At 42.0% G+C, this 18,399-nt stretch overlaps 1 protein-coding gene and 2 long non-coding RNA genes across 3 annotated transcripts in view; 1 reads left to right on the forward strand and 2 right to left on the reverse strand.

Moving 5' to 3' along the window:
* The window catches only part of LOC309717595, a 33,931-nt gene extending 25,743 nt beyond the window's left edge, over nt 1-8,188 (reverse strand). The window contains exon 1 of the long non-coding RNA XR_014279750.1: nt 8,097-8,188. This is a non-coding gene — a long non-coding RNA (uncharacterized lncRNA). The remainder of the gene's footprint in view (nt 1-8,096) is intronic.
* Nucleotides 8,189-9,018: 830 nt separating this feature from the next.
* Nucleotides 9,019-14,722, forward strand: LOC309717638. The gene is made up of 3 exons (XR_014279768.1): nt 9,019-9,108; nt 10,022-10,063; nt 14,164-14,722. It is a non-coding gene; the product is annotated as an uncharacterized lncRNA (long non-coding RNA).
* Nucleotides 14,723-14,813: 91 nt separating this feature from the next.
* Nucleotides 14,814-17,303, reverse strand: LOC309717365 (uncharacterized protein). The gene is made up of 3 exons (XM_082551893.1): nt 16,621-17,303; nt 15,961-16,050; nt 14,814-15,220 (listed from the first exon to the last, which is right to left on the reverse strand). Exons 1-3 carry the CDS (start codon nt 16,745-16,747, stop codon nt 14,961-14,963), a joined length of 477 nt encoding a protein of 158 aa, XP_082408019.1. The 5' UTR covers nt 16,748-17,303; the 3' UTR covers nt 14,814-14,960.
* Nucleotides 17,304-18,399: the final 1,096 nt, after the last annotated feature.

Consider the following 18,399-nt stretch of genomic DNA (forward strand, 5'->3'; position numbering starts at 1 on the left):
GGGCCTGAAAACTGAAGGCTCTGCCTCCCATTCTACTTTTAAATACTCTAGGAACAACAAGTAGGCCTGCAGAGCAAGAGCGAAGTGCTCTAATAGTATCATGGTTGCTAGGCAACCTGGGAAGCGCGACGGAGACTAGACCGTCCCATACAGACAAACTTGCCGTTTATTTTGCAAATCGAGCTCAACACTGCCCCTAGCGTCCTGGAGCACTTCCGTTGTGTTTTGGAATTTGCATGTGTTTTTGAGTTTGCAAGTGTTTTGGATTTTGCAAGTGTTTTGGAGTTTGTACGTGTTTTGGAGTTTGCATGTGTTTTTTAGTTTGCAAGTGTTTTGGAGTTTGCATGTGTTTTGGAGTTTGCAAGTGTTTTGGAGTTTGTACGTGCTTTGTCTCTAGGGGCCACCGTAGGGTCCCACACTTGAGTACTGAATCACCACGGTATTAAATCTGACAGTTATAATAAAAGTCCATCATCTCATATTTCCAGGCTTTTCCTAAAATTGGTTTATTTGTCAAATACAGAATTTTTGGGTCCATGGGCTCAAAAACCAAAAAAGATATGACCACTTTTAGCTAGAATTGCCACCTATGTCATTTTGAGCTCTTAAAATTAATGTAAAACCACTTCTGTGCCACGCCAGGCAACACAATTGCTTAGTCCCTAACCTTTTCTGCGCTACGGACCAGTTTATGTCCGACAATATGTTCACGGACTGGGCTTTAAGGTGTCGCGGATAAATACAACAAAATAAAATCAGTACCGGTACCAAAAAAAAGAAGATTTATTCATAACACATGGGAAAAGATCCAGGGAAACCAAGTTAATGATAAAAAATAATGATAAAAAAAACGATAAAAACCCTGGAAACCATAAATTTCAGACCTAAGCCTCAACTCTCATGGCCTGGTACCAAACAACTTGGAGGCCGCTGGTTTAAATGCATTTTGATGCAAAGGTTGGCATAACATGATCCAAAGCCAGTTAGATGTGATTGATAAATAAAGATCGGGGAAACCATAGGTGACATGAGAGGATTGTTCACAATGTGGAGAACTAATCTGAGCCAATAAAGAGTGACATCCAGAACAGAACAGCCAATTTGGACAGGCAGACATTTGAGATTCAATATTTGCTTCTTCAGCATTTTCTGTCTCCAATTTCCCTACTTTTGGATGTATAGATTCCATGTTTGCCAGATCCCCAAGGTGGTCAAAGCATAATGGAAAGCTCCAATTCAGCCTCTGACTAATGTATCATCACCATCATAACTCTGCATTATTGTTTCCTTTTGTCCCTTTTAGTTTGTTTTTCTGCTCTTTCATGACTTTTCTGTCTTCCCGTAGACAAGCTACTTTATTGCTTCCTTTTTGTTCCATTTTCCTTCCATCTACTTTAGTACATCTGTCGCTGGGTTGGGTTTGAGAACAAAGAGGTACATTAATGTCCTTTGGTACCTAGAAATAAACTAAGATACTTTTTAACACCAGTTTTTCAAAACAATTTAGATGCATTTTGATGCATCTAAGCACTTTGTGCTTTTACTCCTTAATCAGTGGCCAAATCTTCTGTTTGTTTACTATAGAACACATCAAATACAGGGAGCATACAAGGATAAGCATACAACAAATGTCATACAACAAACATCGTACAAATCAATGCCAAAATAGAAAATTGACTCATACGAGTATACAAATATACTTTATGAAAATAATTTTATATTAATGGTTGATGGCAGGAAAACCTACTAGAAGCAGAAACAAAGCATTATTGGACAAGAAACAGGGTAACTATGTGCGAATGCTGTTTGTTGATTACAGTTCAGCGTTTAACACAATAGTGCCCTGCAGACTGTTCACAAAGCTCAGGGATCTGGGACTTAACAGCCGTCTGTGTGCATGGGTGTTGGACTTCCTCACTGGCAGAACTCAGGTGGTGAGGGTGGGTAGATGCATCTCTAACAGCATCACCATCAACACAGGAGCACCTCAGGGATGTGTCCTCTCGTCACTGCTCTACTCCCTCTACACTTCAGACTGTGTGGCCACCCATGGCTCCAACACCATTGTAAAGTTTGCTAACGATACAGTGGTGTTGGGTGCCATCTCCAACAACGATGAGGCGGCCTACATGGATGAAGTGAAGAATCTGGCATCATGGTGCCAGGACAACCACCTCCAGCTGAACGTCGGCAAGACCAAGGAGCTGGTGGTGGACTTCAGAAGGAGTCAGCACACAGACTACAAGCCCATTATCATCAATGGAGCTCCAGTGGAGAGGGTGCAGTCCTTCAAGTATCTTGGTGTCCACATCTCCTCAGACCTGACATGGGCTGCCCACATTCAGGTCCAGACCAAAAAGGCTAGGCAGCGCCTGTATCACCTACGACAACTGAGGAAGTTCAGGGTCTCTCCAAAGATTCTCAGGATTTTCTATACAGGCGCTGTGGAGAGCATCCTCACACAGAACATGACATCGTGGTTTGGGAACAGCTGTGTGAAGGACCAAAAAGCTCTCCAGAGAGTGATCCGTACAGCAGAACGCTGCTGCAGGATTGCTCTCCCCCCGCTTCAGGACACCTACACCAGGAGATGCCGGAGTAGAGCAGCGCAGATACTGAAGGACCCGTCCCATCCTCCCATCCTGGCAACAAACTGTTCTTCTGCAATCTGGTAGAAGGTTCCGCATCATCCGGGCAAGGACAGAGAGACTCAAGAGGAGCTTCTATCCCCAAGCCATCCGGGCCCTAAACACACACACCCGGCCTCTCACATCATCCATAATTGACTCTCTTCCAGACACTCTAAACCCAGGCACAATGTACATTCCAAATTCCTTTAATTTTAAATATGTTTATATTGTCTATTCTGTAAAATAGTCAGATGTCCATTCATATTAATGTACAGAATTCACCTGCTTGCTGCTACTACTGCACATTCACCCAATGTATATACTATATATATATATATATATATATATATATATATATATATATATATATATATATATATATATATAATGTTCTTCCTCTACCCCCCCCCCATTTTGGCACACGTCGAGGAGCGTGTCAGGCTACATTTCACTGTGTGTTATACTTGTATAACTATGCATGTGACAAATAAAGAACCTTGAACCTTGAAAGCATTATGTGGAATACTTCTTAAAATGACCAACCTTTCATTTTAATGGTAGAAGGGAACTCTTTTTTTCTCTAAAGAAAGAAGATGCTTACTAATCTGTGTAATTGTTTTAATAGCTCTCAATTGCACCCACTATGGGTGGGCCATAATTTAATCAAAGTAGGTGCAAATATCTCTACTGCTACGTGCATTACTACCTTTCAAACACATTTTTTGGATCCTTTTTTTCAGATTGGATATTTTTGTATTTTGTGCCTCTGGGCATAGAATCTTGAAAGCTAGTGTAGCTCATTTAGAATGGACATATGCACAGTTTTGTGATGATGTGCCCTGAGGCATTCATTTCATTGCCAGGTTTGCTGAGGCATCAAAGTGGCTAGAACGGGCAGATTTTCCAGGTCAGGGTGCCCAGAGGAAATCTGACATTTGTTTGAAAATAAGGGAGGCAGGATATTGTTATTGACACATGCTTCAAATAAAATATCAAGGTCTTTTCTAGTGACACCATTATCTTAATAATCACAATCCACAGTGTAACCAACATGCCTGCTTTGACAGCACTTGAAAAAAAAAAGATATGTTGGTTTTAGAGATGTCAACATCAACCTTACCTTGCCTTTGTGCTCTTTCATCTTATAGACATGACCAAACACTCCATAATAATTCATCTAGTTATGTAATATTTTGAATCAGCAGCTTAAACTCTAATATTTTGCTTGTGAGTTATGCTGATCCGGTCTTCCATATATAAGCAAGGGGCACAAATAACAAGTGCATTCAAAGTAATTATGATGGACTACAGTAGCAAAGTGAGCATGCAACTTAACACACTAATTACCTAAACACTTCAGCCCTCCTCCTGTTGGCTGCTTGCCTTTAAAACATCAATGGATTCCACACTGCTCGAAAGCTTCTATGCACTGAACTTGCAAGAACACATCAGGATGACAAAGAAGTTTTCACAGGTAGCTTTTAGTTGTGTAACAACAAAGGATTTCTATCTCTTCAAACCTCAGGAGATACAACAATTGAGAATAATTGATGAATAACCATTCAAATTAGTGGTTCCAGCACTAGGACACAGTTGTGGCCCTTTAGACACTGCAACCAGCCTTCTTTCAGTTGCAGTGGATGGAACCATGGATTACTTTGGAAAAATACTTAAAGAGTAGAAGACAAATTAACTTTCATTCTCAGAAATGCATGCAACGGTAATGGTACCAGTTACCAATATACAACCAAGACCCTCGTGCGAAAAACTGGGTGAAGTACAATCTGCCAGTGGTAAAAACTGACATCCTGTGCACGAATCTATTGTGTTTTACAAGTACTCCACTTCTAAGGTCAAATATTTTTAGATTTATTTAGATTTTCAGTGTCTTTGGTGAGTGTGCTTCTGTGAGTGAGTGTGTGAGACCACGTTATAAAAAGCAAAGACCCAGTTCTTCAAGTAAAACTGCAGCAGTGCAGATGTTTACTTTTAGTACTCAGTGTAGGCTGTTTATTCCTGTAGATGGTCCACTGGAACCTTATTAACGATAAGAAATATATGTTGTACACACCCACAGATGTAAACAAAAAGACAATGCTTGGATGCATGGTAACAGATACACTGTGTAAGAATACATATATACAATAAAGATAAACACACAAAAAAAAAGCCCAGTTAGGCAGGTCCTTTGTTGGAATGGATTGGAAAGCATTTTCCTATTAAAGTAATACCTTCATTCAAGGTTTCAAAGGAATTAAGGCATTTTTTCATAGCAATGATATTTTACTATCCACTAAAGTATTAATGTACAATGCAAGTTAATGTTTAGTATTATAGCCCAGAGCATGGCCACAAACTAAGAGGGAAAAAAAACTGGTGGATGTGACAGTTCAAAAAAGGCTGAAATTCCAGGGTTTTTGGAATGTCTGGAACATATCAGCATAATCTGGCACCAATTCAAGCTAGCCAAAACCAAGACGGGTGGCCTTCATACTGTCTTTCTTAACCTGGCAAATGCTTTTGGCACTGCTCCTCACAGCGTCACCTGGACCGCTTTCAACTTCTTTACACTACCAGAACATGTCACAAATTTGGCCTATTTCTAGCACCTGCAGTTTTGCTTCATCAGACCAGATTTCACCGCCATGTGGCAAAACCTTTGAATTGGAATTGTGGCTGGTTGCACGATATTCCCATTAGCTTTCATCATGGCAATATCAACTTTAAAATGGGTGGTGTTATCTGGAATCCGGTTAACACCAATCAGGGCCTTCATAAGGGCCTTTAAGCAGTGCTAACTGAACATTGTGCTATATTAATGTAATAACAAAATAATAAGTAGATGGGAATAAAAACTTTATTTGAGTCTATATTTTAATTCTAACTAGAAAATGCATTTCCTGAAGAAAATGCAGTGCGGATGGTGAGGCATTAATATTTTTTTAGCTGAAATCCTGTAATTGCTGAAATATTTGGAAAACTTGTTAAATTTAACTGAAACATACCAAATCAGTCACCTATAAGCCAAAGTGCAGAACTGTTGAAAACTAAAGTTCACACGGACGACAAAGTTTCAAAGTTGAAAAATAGCTGAAAATCTTGAAAATCTATATAACCAAAGAAAATTTAGAGTCAGAAAAAATCTGAATGAATATTGAAATCTCGTATTCTTTAAGCCACTTCAAGCGTAAAATTTTGTATTTTAAATATTAAACTGTTAAACACACAAAACATCTGCTCTGTGTGCGAGTATCAGTGTGTGAGTGAATTACAAAGTAAGTGGGACATTTGACCAATTGAGCAGGTAAACAGTATTTTACTTGTTTTTTAAAAATGTCCAGATGTCTTACTGCAGTGTTCAAACAATGGGTGTGTTAACTATGAATATATTTGTCAGAACTGACCCCCAGCATTTGCATAACTACCATATGCTGTAAGGCTTCAAATTTATTTATAGTCCCCTCCACAGTCCAGTGTTTTGTAAGCCATTGTTTTTCTGCTCAAGTTCACATCTACAGTAAGAAACCAACAAGTTCAGAGTTTTATATGTTTACATTTCAAATTATGCAATTTCTGGAGAGTATAATCTCTAATTTTATTTATAGACTGCAATGACGATGGAGTTCCGTAGACTTCAGCAGGAAAACAAAATCCCATCACACTTCACTGCTGAAGATCTGAGAGATTCTTTGGTGGAGAAGAGCAAACAGACACTCAGAGAGAAGTGAGTTACTGTGACACCTACATACCATCCACCTCAGACCTGAAAGTATTAGTGATGGGATTTCCGGCTCTTTTTAGAGAACCGGCTTGGCTCTAGTGATGTGCGGATTGATCCTGAAATATCGATTCCTCCAGTACCAATCATTTATGTTCTAGAATCGATTCTCACATTAAATAGTTTATCATTAACAGGAAACACAGTGGAAAGAAACTATAACATTCGGATTGTCTACATTCGAAGGAACTACTTCCTCTTCCGCCTTTCATAGTCATGTGTGAAATACAGCTGTATAAATGTGTCGCAGCCCCTTGGCGTGCGCACTCACAAGAATGGCTGAGCGTAATTGGAGTCATGTGCGGACGTATTTTACCTCCACAAACAGCTGAGGCATGGTTTGCGATACATGTGGCAAAAAAGTGAGGTGTTGTGGCAACACCACTGACCTTGTCAAACACCTCAGAGTAAATCATATCACAGAATATGACGAGCGTATGTTGAGGCGAACTGAAGAGCAGGAGTGGACAGGTGCTGCTAGGGCGAGACAGACGTCTCTCACGGAGTCCTTTAGTGCTGCGGGCAGGCAAGGTGTTCAAATAGCGCAAAACTTCAGCATTTTTATTTCTATATGATGAACTCTGCATTATTAAGTGATAAGAACAAGTAATCTGATGTCCTGTAATCATTATGATGCTATAATTTGAGATACAATAAATTAAATATGTTTTTGTATAGGGTATCGGTATCGGATCAGTATCGTCGATACCACCCTGAATTTTACTTGGTATCGGCTCCGAAAGGAAATCAGTGGTATCGCACATCACTATTCGGCTCCCAACCGGCTCTTCAGGATGTTTTGTTGCTTTAATTAATTTATTATTAACAACAATATGAAACTATGCACAAAAGGAATTACTAATGTAAAAAAAACAAACAGTGGTTTTATTTATAGATGTTTATATATAAATATATACGGTGGCCCCACAAATTCTAAAGCACATACAAACTCCAAGGCACGTACAAACTCCAAAGCATGTACAAACTCCAAAACACACTGCTAGCGTTAACTGAACTTCCATAACAGAGCTACCTAGATGACTTAAATTACACAATTGAAAGCATATGTATATTGTTTGTGTATTTATACAAAGGCACCCATATATATTCCAATAATTTAAAAAAAATGTTCATTTACCTGTTACTACCACACACCAAATCCGGTGGTCGGTGTAGGCACTAGGTAACAAAAGCTCAACAATACCCCTACCATCCTGGAGCACTTCTTTTGTGTTTTGTACTTGTTTTGGAGTTTGTACGTGCTTTGTAGCTTTTACGTGCTATGGAGTTTTTACGTCTTTTGGAGTTTGTACGTGCTTTGGGGTTTGTACGTGCTTCGGAGTTTGTACGTGTTTTGGAATTTGTATGTGCTTTGTCTCTAGGGGCCACTGTAAATATACTTTTATATATTAACTCCACGTAAAATGTAACAAATAAATTATATAATACAAAAACCAACTATTTACATTTCAACTTTTAACTATTAAAATTTTCAGCTTCTTCCTTTTAAACAAATTTAAAGTGAAACAACACAAAACACTGCAAACCACAACACAATTAAATATAAATATGAAAAAATATTAAAACAAAAAGAAGATGCACATTCTCTGTCATATGGGCCTGCATGAATAAACTTTCTGAGTCCTTTATCATCCGCAACTGAAAATAGTTGTGGATGATTACTATACCTTTCTAATGTGATGTTGTTGTCGCTGGCTCTCTTTCTCTCTCTTTTCCTCCTGCTCTGTTCGTGTGCTACTGCAAGTGTCACTACTGCCCCTCCCCCCTCTACCCAGGGCAAAGCACAAGGCTCGCGTGCGGAGTGAAGCGGAAAAAAAGTGCGAGAGAGAGGGTGAGGGAAAGAAATTTAAAAAACCCACGGTTTCCAATAAGGAGCCGGCTCGGGTCGTTCACTTCAAACAGTCGGCTCTAACGGTGTATTCACACTGAACGCGATGGACGCGAACAAAGCGCCCCAAACGCCCCTAATTTGATGCGTGCACATTCGCGTCTCAACGCGTGTCCAAGAAAAATCCATCGACGTGCGTGAACCAGAAATGTGGGAGGAATGTGGGAGGAAGTTGTGCCAGACCGGTATCTTTGCAAGATGGCCGCTGTCGAGCTAGCGCTTGAAGAGAGGGTCTCCCTTCTTTATGTACTGTGGAGAGCAGAGCAGCGGCGTAAAAGACGTCCTCGCCGTACCTGGGTCCATCAGGTCCTCCAGAGGCGTGAGCAGTTTGGTGAGTTTCACCATTTGCTCCAGGAGCTGCGCCTGGATGACGGCCGATTCCAGCGCTATCACCGTCGGCCAGTTTGAGGACCTGCTTTCCCTCGTCGGTCCCAGCATCGCCCGCCTAGACACCAATAGAGATTGAAAATGTGACGTCACTCAGGGGTAAAACCGCAAAGAATTCTGGGAACTCGTGGCAAGACGTACTAGCGCACGCAGGCTTTCAATTGAAATCAGTTATACAGCGATAAAAAGAAACACAAAAAATGGCAAGAAGCTGTTGTATTATTAACTGCAATAGCCGGTCGCATGACAGCCACAGGAAGCCGACGGGTAAAGAGATCGGTTGTTATCGGATTACGTCGTTGAAGAGAAATTGTTCGAGCCATGTTTCCGAAGTAACAAAGAGGCAACTGGATTGCAGCCATTCAAAGACCAAATATAACGTCCCAGAACCCTCCAGCTCACAGGTTAGTCTGCTCCAAGCATTCCCACAAAGGTCAGTCTGCTGTTGTAGTTACTGCGTCATTTTTCTTAACATAATTAGTGATATAGGTTACAAGCAAGTCTGGCGTTGAACAGAAATTGTCGCGCTATGCTCCTTTGTTTATTGTGAATAAATTGTGAATTGTCCTGACACAATATTGCGTTTCGCTTCTGTTATTATGGTGCATTGACAAAAACATATACTTTTATTCACAGGATAAAACAGTTGTTTTGTATCACTAATTGCCCAGTGCGATTACAGCATACAATATTATTGTCACTGCTACATTTCTGTAATGCGTACCAGAAATTATTTCCACTACTAATTAATTACCATTGAGCTCAAAGGTCCTATTAATAAACGGTTAACGAATGTGTATTTATGACGACGATTTGTGAGACTGGTAAACTTATGATACGTACGATGGTATTTACTTTCTACACGGTGCATTTCAAGGTCCTGTACCCATCCGTCGGTAAACTGTTCCTGGGCTTGTTGCAGTGACCTGAAGTTACTAAACTTCATGAGTGTATGCACTCACTCCAAGAACGTATAATTATAAATATGAGCGTGGTAAAGTTGGGCAGCACGCTAACGTAATTTGTCCCTCTGTATGCTCATAAGGGTCTGACCCTTTCACTGGTTTGATTTTTTTCCTCGTATCTTTTCTTTGACTTTTCATCAAGTCTGTCTTTGTACGGACCGGCATTGTTCTCCTTCGTTTTGTACATACCTTTTTGGGGGGCAAAGAAAAAGCAAGAATTTATTGGAACCGAAGAATGAACGTTTTGCGGTGCTGCAAATGCTTGCATTTGATGCGGTACTTGGATTGCTTTGCCACGAGTTCCAGGCATGCAATGCGCGAAAGTCACGTGGTCTGTCAATCTCTATTACAGGTGCTCAATCCCACCTGCAGAGCGCCTGTCCGTCTGCCTGAGGTTAGTAAAATTATTTAATACGGTAGTCCTTTATTGATACTTGTGCTAATATGCTAAACCATCCATTTATACACTGCTAACATGGATGGCAGCCTCGTCGTATGGCAGCCTCGTCGCGAGCTCCCCCAAGCAACAGCTTTTTTCTGTGTTTAATTTTACTTTTCCTTTATTTTTTCACGACTAGCACATGTCTCCTTGTGTACGACCGACAAACCTTACTGGACATAAAAGACGGTCTTTCTTATAACTTTCCGGAGTTCAAGTTTTGCAACACGGACGCTCCGTTTGCAGACCCCCCATTCATCTCACCTGAGACGCCTTTGTTCTCTGGCCCTGGAGGCCGCAAACGCCGAAGCAGAGGGAGAAGATCTGGCGTTCTGGTTCGACTGAGACGGCGCACTAACAGACCACCGTTACCCAGTTTATTACTGGCTAATGTGCAGTCTCTGGAGAACAAGCTGTGCGAGCTTCGGGCACGGATCTCATTCCAGCGAGAGATGCGGGACTGCTGCGTGATCTGCCTCACAGAAACCTGGCTATCGGACAAGGTACCGGACTCCGCAATACAACTACCGGGGTTCTCCGTGCATTGCGTGGACAGGTCACAGGATCTTACTGGGAAAAGCAGAGGCGGTGGTGTGTGTTTCATGATCAACAACAGCTGGTGTGATTATGCGAACGTCCACCCGGTCAAATCCTTCTGCTCACCGGACCTGGAGTACCTGATGATTAAGTGCCGGCCATTCTGGCTACCGAGGGAATTTACAGCAGTGATTATTACGGCTGTTTACATTCCCCCACAAGCCGACACTGACCGAGCACTCAGGGAACTGTACAGCGCGATCAGCAGCGAGGAAACCGCACACCCAGAGGCAGCGTTTATCACAGCCGGAGACTTTAATAAGGGAAACCTGAAGAAAGTCTCACCCAAACTCCACCAACACATCCATTTTAACACTCGTGGAGACCGGCTACTCGACCACTGCTACACCTCTTTCCGGGATGCGTACAAAGCCCTCCCCCGCGCCCCATTCGGCCAATCAGATCACCGCTCCATCCTGCTCCTGCCCGCCTACAGGCAGAAGCTGGAACAGGAAGCTCCAACCCGGAGGGTGGTGCACTGTTGGACGGACCAATCGGAGTCTATGCTGTGGGACTGTTTTGATCACGCGGACTGGGAAATGTTTCACGTGGCTGCTAGGGACATTGATGAGTACACAGACTCAGTCTGCGGATTTATCAGGAAATGCGTGGAAGATGTTGTCCCATCCAGAACAGTTAAATCCTTCCCAAATCGTCGGAAGACGATCAAAGCAGCCAAACGTGAGTACAGGGACAGGGTGGAGCAACAGTTTGACAAAACTCGGAGTATGTGGCAGGGACTAAACACGATCACAGACTTTAGAGGGAAAACCAGCACACCGCAGACCACGGCCTCTCTGTGTGAGGATCTAAACGTATTCTACGCTAGATTCGACACAGCGAACACCATGAGACCGGACAGTGTGCGCACCGCGGATGACGTCAGTGCGCACACTGTGTCTGAGGAGGATGTGCGGAAGTGCTTCAGGAAGGTGAACGCACGCAAAGCTACTGGTCCGGACGGGATTCCCGGCCGCGTCCTCAAGTCATGCGCGGCTCAGCTGGCTGGAGTGTTCACACACATCTTCAACCTTTCCCTCTCTCTGTCTGTAGTCCCAGCCTGCTTCAAAATGGCCACCATCGTCCCTGTACCCAAATCCTCCACCGTCTCCTCATTGAACGACTGGCGACCTGTAGCCCTGACCCCCATCGTAAGCAAATGCTTCGAGAAGCTGGTCAGGGACTTCATCTGCTCTGCACTACCCGACTCACTGGACCCTCTACAGTTCGCATACCACCACAACAGGTCCACTGATGATGCCATAGCCCTGACACTACACACTGCCCTGTCATACCTGGAGAAGAGAGACACGTATGTGAGAATGCTGTTTGTAGATTACAGCTCAGCATTCAATACCATCGTTCCCTCGAAGCTGGACAGGAAACTGCAGGATCTAGGACTGAGCAGCTCCCTCTGCAGCTGGATCCTTAGCTTCCTGTCTGACAGACGCCAAGTGGTCAGACTGGGCAGCATCACCTCATCCCCCATCACACTGAACACTGGTGCTCCACAGGGGTGTGTACTGAGCCCTCTCCTGTACTCACTCTACACCTACGACTGCACGGCCACTAACAACTCCAACATCATTGTGAAGTTTGCGGACGACACTACAGTGGTGGGTCTTATCACCAATGAAGATGAGACGGCTTACAGGGAGGAGGTCAGCGCCCTGACCCACTGGTGTCAAGACAACCATCTCACCCTCAACGTCGCAAAGACAAAGGAGTTGATAGTGGACTTCCGGAGGTGCAGAGAAGTACACACCCCCATCACCATCAACGGCGCTGCTGTGGAGAGAGTGAGCAGCTTCCGGTTCCTTGGTGTACATCTGGCTGAGGATCTTACGTGGTCAGTACACATAAACAAAACAGTGAAGAAGGCGCAGCAGCGCCTCTTCTTTCTCAGGAGACTGAAAAGATTCGGCATGAGCCCCCGCATCCTCAGGACCTTCTATCACTGTGCCATTGAGAGCATCCTCACTGGATGCATCACCACCTGGTATGGCAACAGCACCGCCTACAACTGCAAAGCTCTCCAGCGAGTAGTGCGGTGCTCTGAACGGATAATTGGAGGTGAGCTTCCCTCCCTCCAAGACATCTACAGGAAGCGCTGCCTGAGGAAAGCGGGGAGGATCATCAAGGACTCCAGTCACTCCAGCCATAAACTGTTCAGACTACTTCCATCAGGAAGGAGGTTCTGCAGCATCCGGTCCTGTACCAGCAGACTGAGAGACAGCTTCTTCCACCAGGCCATCAGACTGCTGAACACGTCATAGACACCTCACCTTCACTACTGGAACTTTAACATTATGCACTCCATACTGTACAGTAATGCCACTGTTTTGCACATGTCTCAACTCTGTATATTTTTATATATTTTATTTATTGTTTACTCTATTTAATTTGTAAAATATGTGTACACACACGTAGAAAAATATTTAGTATACACATCCAGAAATGCATATACTATTATATATTGTACATATATTTATTAGTTTCAGATGTAGCCATTCTTGTATTTTGCTTGTTTACATTATTGTATTTTGCACAACTCTGTTGCTTGTGAAGCTCGCACACAAGAATTTCACTCACATGTGCTGTACCAATGTACCTGCACATGTGATGTGACAATAAAAGTGATTTGATTTGATTTGATGTGCTATGCTAACAGTGAATGCTGTCGGTGTTTACTGATAGCAAACTGTGGTACAGAGACGACTGTTTATAATATTTCTAGTGATACTCAGAAGGTCTCATCAAGTCCCAATTTAATTCGATTTACGCTGTTATCAGTGTTTGCAATATAGCATGGCTGTGGTGTCACATCAATGTATGCGCTCGGTGTTTTCTGATATCAAACTGTAGCATTAGGACCACTGAGCTAACCTTTGTAGTGATACTCACTCTTTTTTATTTAGACCTGGTTTAATTCTGGGATAGTTGAATATTTGTATATAATCCCTGCAGCTGTCAGACTCTATAACAGGGGTCACCAGCCTTTATTAAAACAGAGTTAGATAAAACTGAACAGTTTGGTTCATCTTTAGTTACATAGTTCTATCTTGATAAGCTATGTCTTATCACAGATTCATTTTTCAAAAATATTAATGATTTAAGCAAGGAAAGGGCTACATGTCAACATACAACTCTTTATTTCTATTAATGTCTTACTTCATTCCTACCTGATTGACATGTTTAGGAATTATGAGTGATTGGCACACTGTAGTGGCAAAAGTTGCTACCAGTCAAATTATGATATGTTAAAGTTAAAACAAAACACACCTGTTTTAGATATGATCTAATATACATTTTGTAATTATCCTTATAATTACAAAATGTTTTATGTAAGATTTAAGTTTTGTGATTTAAATCTGACATCACAAAAGTATTTTGGAATCTGAATAATGTATTTTGTAACTGCAGTACACATAATACTAATTTTGAACAATTTTGTCCAGGTTCCTTGTCACCGGGGACTCCTTCAGGACCAAGCGCTCAGTTACAGTCGGTGTGTTCACGGTGAGCCAGATCACCCCCCAGGAAGCGACGTCCATCTGGGACTGTCTAGTGGACGACTCCATGGCTGTGCCTTCACCTGGAGACTGGCGGTCCATCACAGAGGGATTCCAGGAGCGCTGGAACTTTCCTCTGTGCTGTGCAGCTCTGGATGGGAAGCACGTCCAGACAAAGGCATATATCATATAGGAGACACACACATCGATATACACTAAATATTTATTTCATTTCTTTTGAGTGGTGCCCAAATTTATGCACCTGCTTGATTTTGTTTAAACAATTACTGCACACTTTCTGTAAATCCAGTAAACTTCTTTTCACTTCTCAAATATCACTGTGTGTGTCTCCTGTATGATATTTAACTGACATTTTTTATTGTAACAACCAACGATTTATACAGGAAAATAATGTCTATTAACAAGGTTGCCCAAACTTTTGCATCCCACTGTATCAGTATATTTTGTCATTAGTATAATATGAAATAAATTCTACATGTGTCAAGTCGGGTGCCAACATTTGCTGTGTAGTAGAAAAGAGACATTTGTCATTATAAATGTTTATTTGATAAAATATTTAAATTCAGTAACAAAAACATTAAACATAAATATATGAAATTTAACTATTTACAGAGAGACAGGAATAAAAAGGACCCAGCTTGGAGTGGAAGAGCCTCAGGGAAAAGGAGGAGAAGAATAAGCACATTGTTTCTGCCCTGGAGAGCTGCTGCCTCATCAGAAAACTACTGACCATTAGGGTCCAATGTTTCCAAATTTAACACAGCTGTGCTGTTTTCAAAAACTAATTTATAAATTTGAAATTTCACGAATTCTCGTGTCTGAGGCGGCATGCTCTCCAGCGCAGGAACAAGGCTGAGGAGGAAATGCTCTGTTGGAGACGGGCGTGGCCTCTTTAGGGACTCCAGGATAGCCAGCTCCACCGCTGATGGACCGTCCTGGGACCTGTCCCTCGCCCACCTTTGAGCTGTCCTCCTCTGTGGGCCTGTAAAACACAGCACAAAAAACCACAAAGTAATGAGAAGGCTGCTACTAGATTTTCATTTTCAAAATTGAAAAAAAAAAACAGGATATGAACAGTATGCTGTCTTCACTAAAGTTTGTTGCAGGCAACGTAATTTCAGCTATACAGCTAGCTTAACAATCTTTATTCCCAGCACTTCATCCTCCAAGAAACAGGCCGCTTGTTGTGTTTGGCAGGATTTAATGATGAAAATAAATTCTCTCTCTCTCTTTTTTGTAAAACTGTACAAAGAAATGGAATACAAAATACACAATGAAGACATGTTCCATTACACTGGGAGAATAACATTGCTCTAGTGAAAAACACACGACCACAGATAAAGCATCTGCTGACAAAATACAAGCATCTACCTGCCTCCATATGATTTAACTCAAAACAGTGTCAAAACTTACTAATACACATTAAATGTATAGGAACTTACGGATGAAGCCGATATTGTGGACTTTAACACCAGGATTGCAGAGATTGCCATCAGATTACAAATGTTGTCACTGCAGCAGCTAAAGAGCACACTACTTCCTGTATACCACTTCCTCTACAAAACAGACATTCTGCTTAGTTACCACTAGGTGGTAGTAACACTTCTTAAACAACTATAATATGTCCGTTCCATGACAAACAGATTGGTCGTAGATATTTAGTAAAGGTGATCACAAGGGGATTCAAGCAAGTAAAAAGCTATCAGTGCTTGATGTTCATACCTGTGGGTGCAGCAGCAGGAGTGGAGGGACCAGGGACTGGGGAGCCAGGAGAAGCAACAGGGGAGGACTCTGCTGCATGATTACTTGACTCTATCAAGACAATATTAAATGTTAACAGGTTGAAGACAATAGTCATAGAGAATATTATATTATTATATACTTATTATTATATACAGTGGTCTCTAATTTATTGCAGCACATGAACAGTAGTCACAGTTCTCACAACTTGATTCTCAAAGTGCAAACCATTGTCGATTTTAAAACGTAAAAGTATTATGCCGTGCTTTTTCTCCGTCTGCAGCGCCACTTTTGAGCACCTTTTTCGCTCCCGGTGCAGGTGTCTATTTCCGAATGAGGGTCATAGTTAAGAGTGTTTTTGTGCTGTTTTTTTCTATTGGACATGATGGTTATCAAAACCAAACATGATAAGTTTGGCAAGCGCAGGAGACACGACACGGAGGAGATTTGTCATTTGGGCTGCAGAATGCAATGCGCATTGTTGAAAGCTGTACGGTGCAATAAAAAAAAAATCAGCGAAAAGGCGAGGCAGTGATGGATGAACAGCGGGACTACTGTATACTGTTTATTAATAAACAAAATATATTCCTGTATGACAACACGCATAAATTAACTGCCTACATTAATTCATTGTAAACATACCTTCTGACTGACACTCCCCTGCTGCCTCTTCGGGCTGTCCCTGGTCCTCGGGGGAGAAGTTCTCCACGGTCCGCACCATATTTCCGCTAGTCTCCCGCGGGGTGAGGAAGGGGTCCAGAAACCCCATGACCGCGAAGAACTTCCATCTGCTGCAGACCCACTCCTCTTCTCCTTCTCTGTCCTCTTCTCCTTATTATAGGTGTCCCTGAGGCTCTTCCATTTTCTCCTGCAGATGTCCTCTGAATAAACGCATTATCTGGTTAGCGGAAAGGTATTTGTACAACAGTGGGAAAATCGCGGGACAGTAGGCGGGCTTGCTAGCTTTTGCGCGGCTTCATCGGGTCTGTCTCGGTAGAAATAGTAGCTGGCATCATACAGCTCGGGGTGATTAGCCACAGCACTGATTAGCTTTTCCTCCATACTGAATGAAGAATGAAGGACTTTGGCTGGATCTGCCCCTTTGACCTCAGTCAGAGCCACGTCACCAGGCTCCTGATTGGTTGTCGCGGCGCGATATGACGCTGGAGTTTAGATTTTTCCAACTCGAGCGGTAGACGTGAAACGCGCGTATGCACAAAATGCAACACAAAAACTCACGCGCGTGGTTTTATTCGCGCGTCAAACGCGCCAGACGCGCTACACTGACGCGCGTTTCACGCATTTTGGCGTTTTTGCGACGCAAATCTGCTTCCGAATTTTCGCGGGACCCGCAATCGCGTGTCATCGCGCCTTTCCATTGACTTTACATGTAAACCTGACGCTCTATTCGCGTCCATCGCGTTCGGTGTGAACACATCGTAAGAGCCGTTTCGTTCGCGACCGACACATCACTAGAAAGTATGTTTGTGATGAAATGTGAACGCTGAGAGAAAACCTGTGTTTAGTTTTCTTTTGAAGGCTTTGGAAGTTTGAATTTGAGGAAAAAGAAGCCAAACCTCTCCTGAAACTGGTAAGACTAGAAAAATCACAAGACTCAATAATTTAGTAATTTGAAGATTTATTTTTTCACATAACATCTAAACAACACTGCACTGTAAATGTGTTTTCTGTTTCAGGATGTGATCCTGGATGCTCTTTAAATGTCTAGACGCCATACCCTAAATTTCAATCAGTCACATCTGCTGTACAATTATCAGTGTTGGGTAAGTTACTTTTTATTAATAAGTAACTTAGTTACATTACTAGTTACTTTTATCAAACGTAACTCAGTTACTTCAAGTTACTTGTTACTTTCAAAGTAACGAGTTACTAGGGAAAGTAACTTTAGTTTTACCCAGAATTCTCTTGTTATGTGTTGCTTCCGTAACTGGATACCAGGCAAGATTGCCAGTCTTCTAGCTTGCTTACGTAACACTGGTTAACATAGCTGTCAATAAATAAAAGCCTGTTAGTAAAAAAAGTCATAAGAAATATATTGCAGGTGATAAATAGTCAATAAATAGATCACAATGGTTAAAAAATTCATTAAAAACATCAGCAATGATATAATTCATGGTATAGGATTTCATTTGTGTTTAAAAACATGTTAAAAGGGTAAAGAACTTGCCAATTCATGGTGTTTTATGTTAATTCAGGTAAAATGGCTAAAATATGTGTTCAGACTCTTATTGTGAAAGGGCAAGCTGCAGCGTGACTCCTGTGACCAGCCACACCCAATCGGGTTGTTCCTTCTTTTTGATGCTGGAGAGGGAGAAATGCAGACAGTCCTTGCGGAGCTGCTGCCTAAACGAGTGAAAAAAATATTAAAAAACAAGCCAGAAGTCTACATAAGGCCATTTT

Source organism: Aulonocara stuartgranti (genome assembly GCF_965226115.1).
Source record: "Aulonocara stuartgranti genome assembly, chromosome: 2".
In the NCBI taxonomy this organism is placed as follows: domain Eukaryota; kingdom Metazoa; phylum Chordata; class Actinopteri; order Cichliformes; family Cichlidae; genus Aulonocara; species Aulonocara stuartgranti.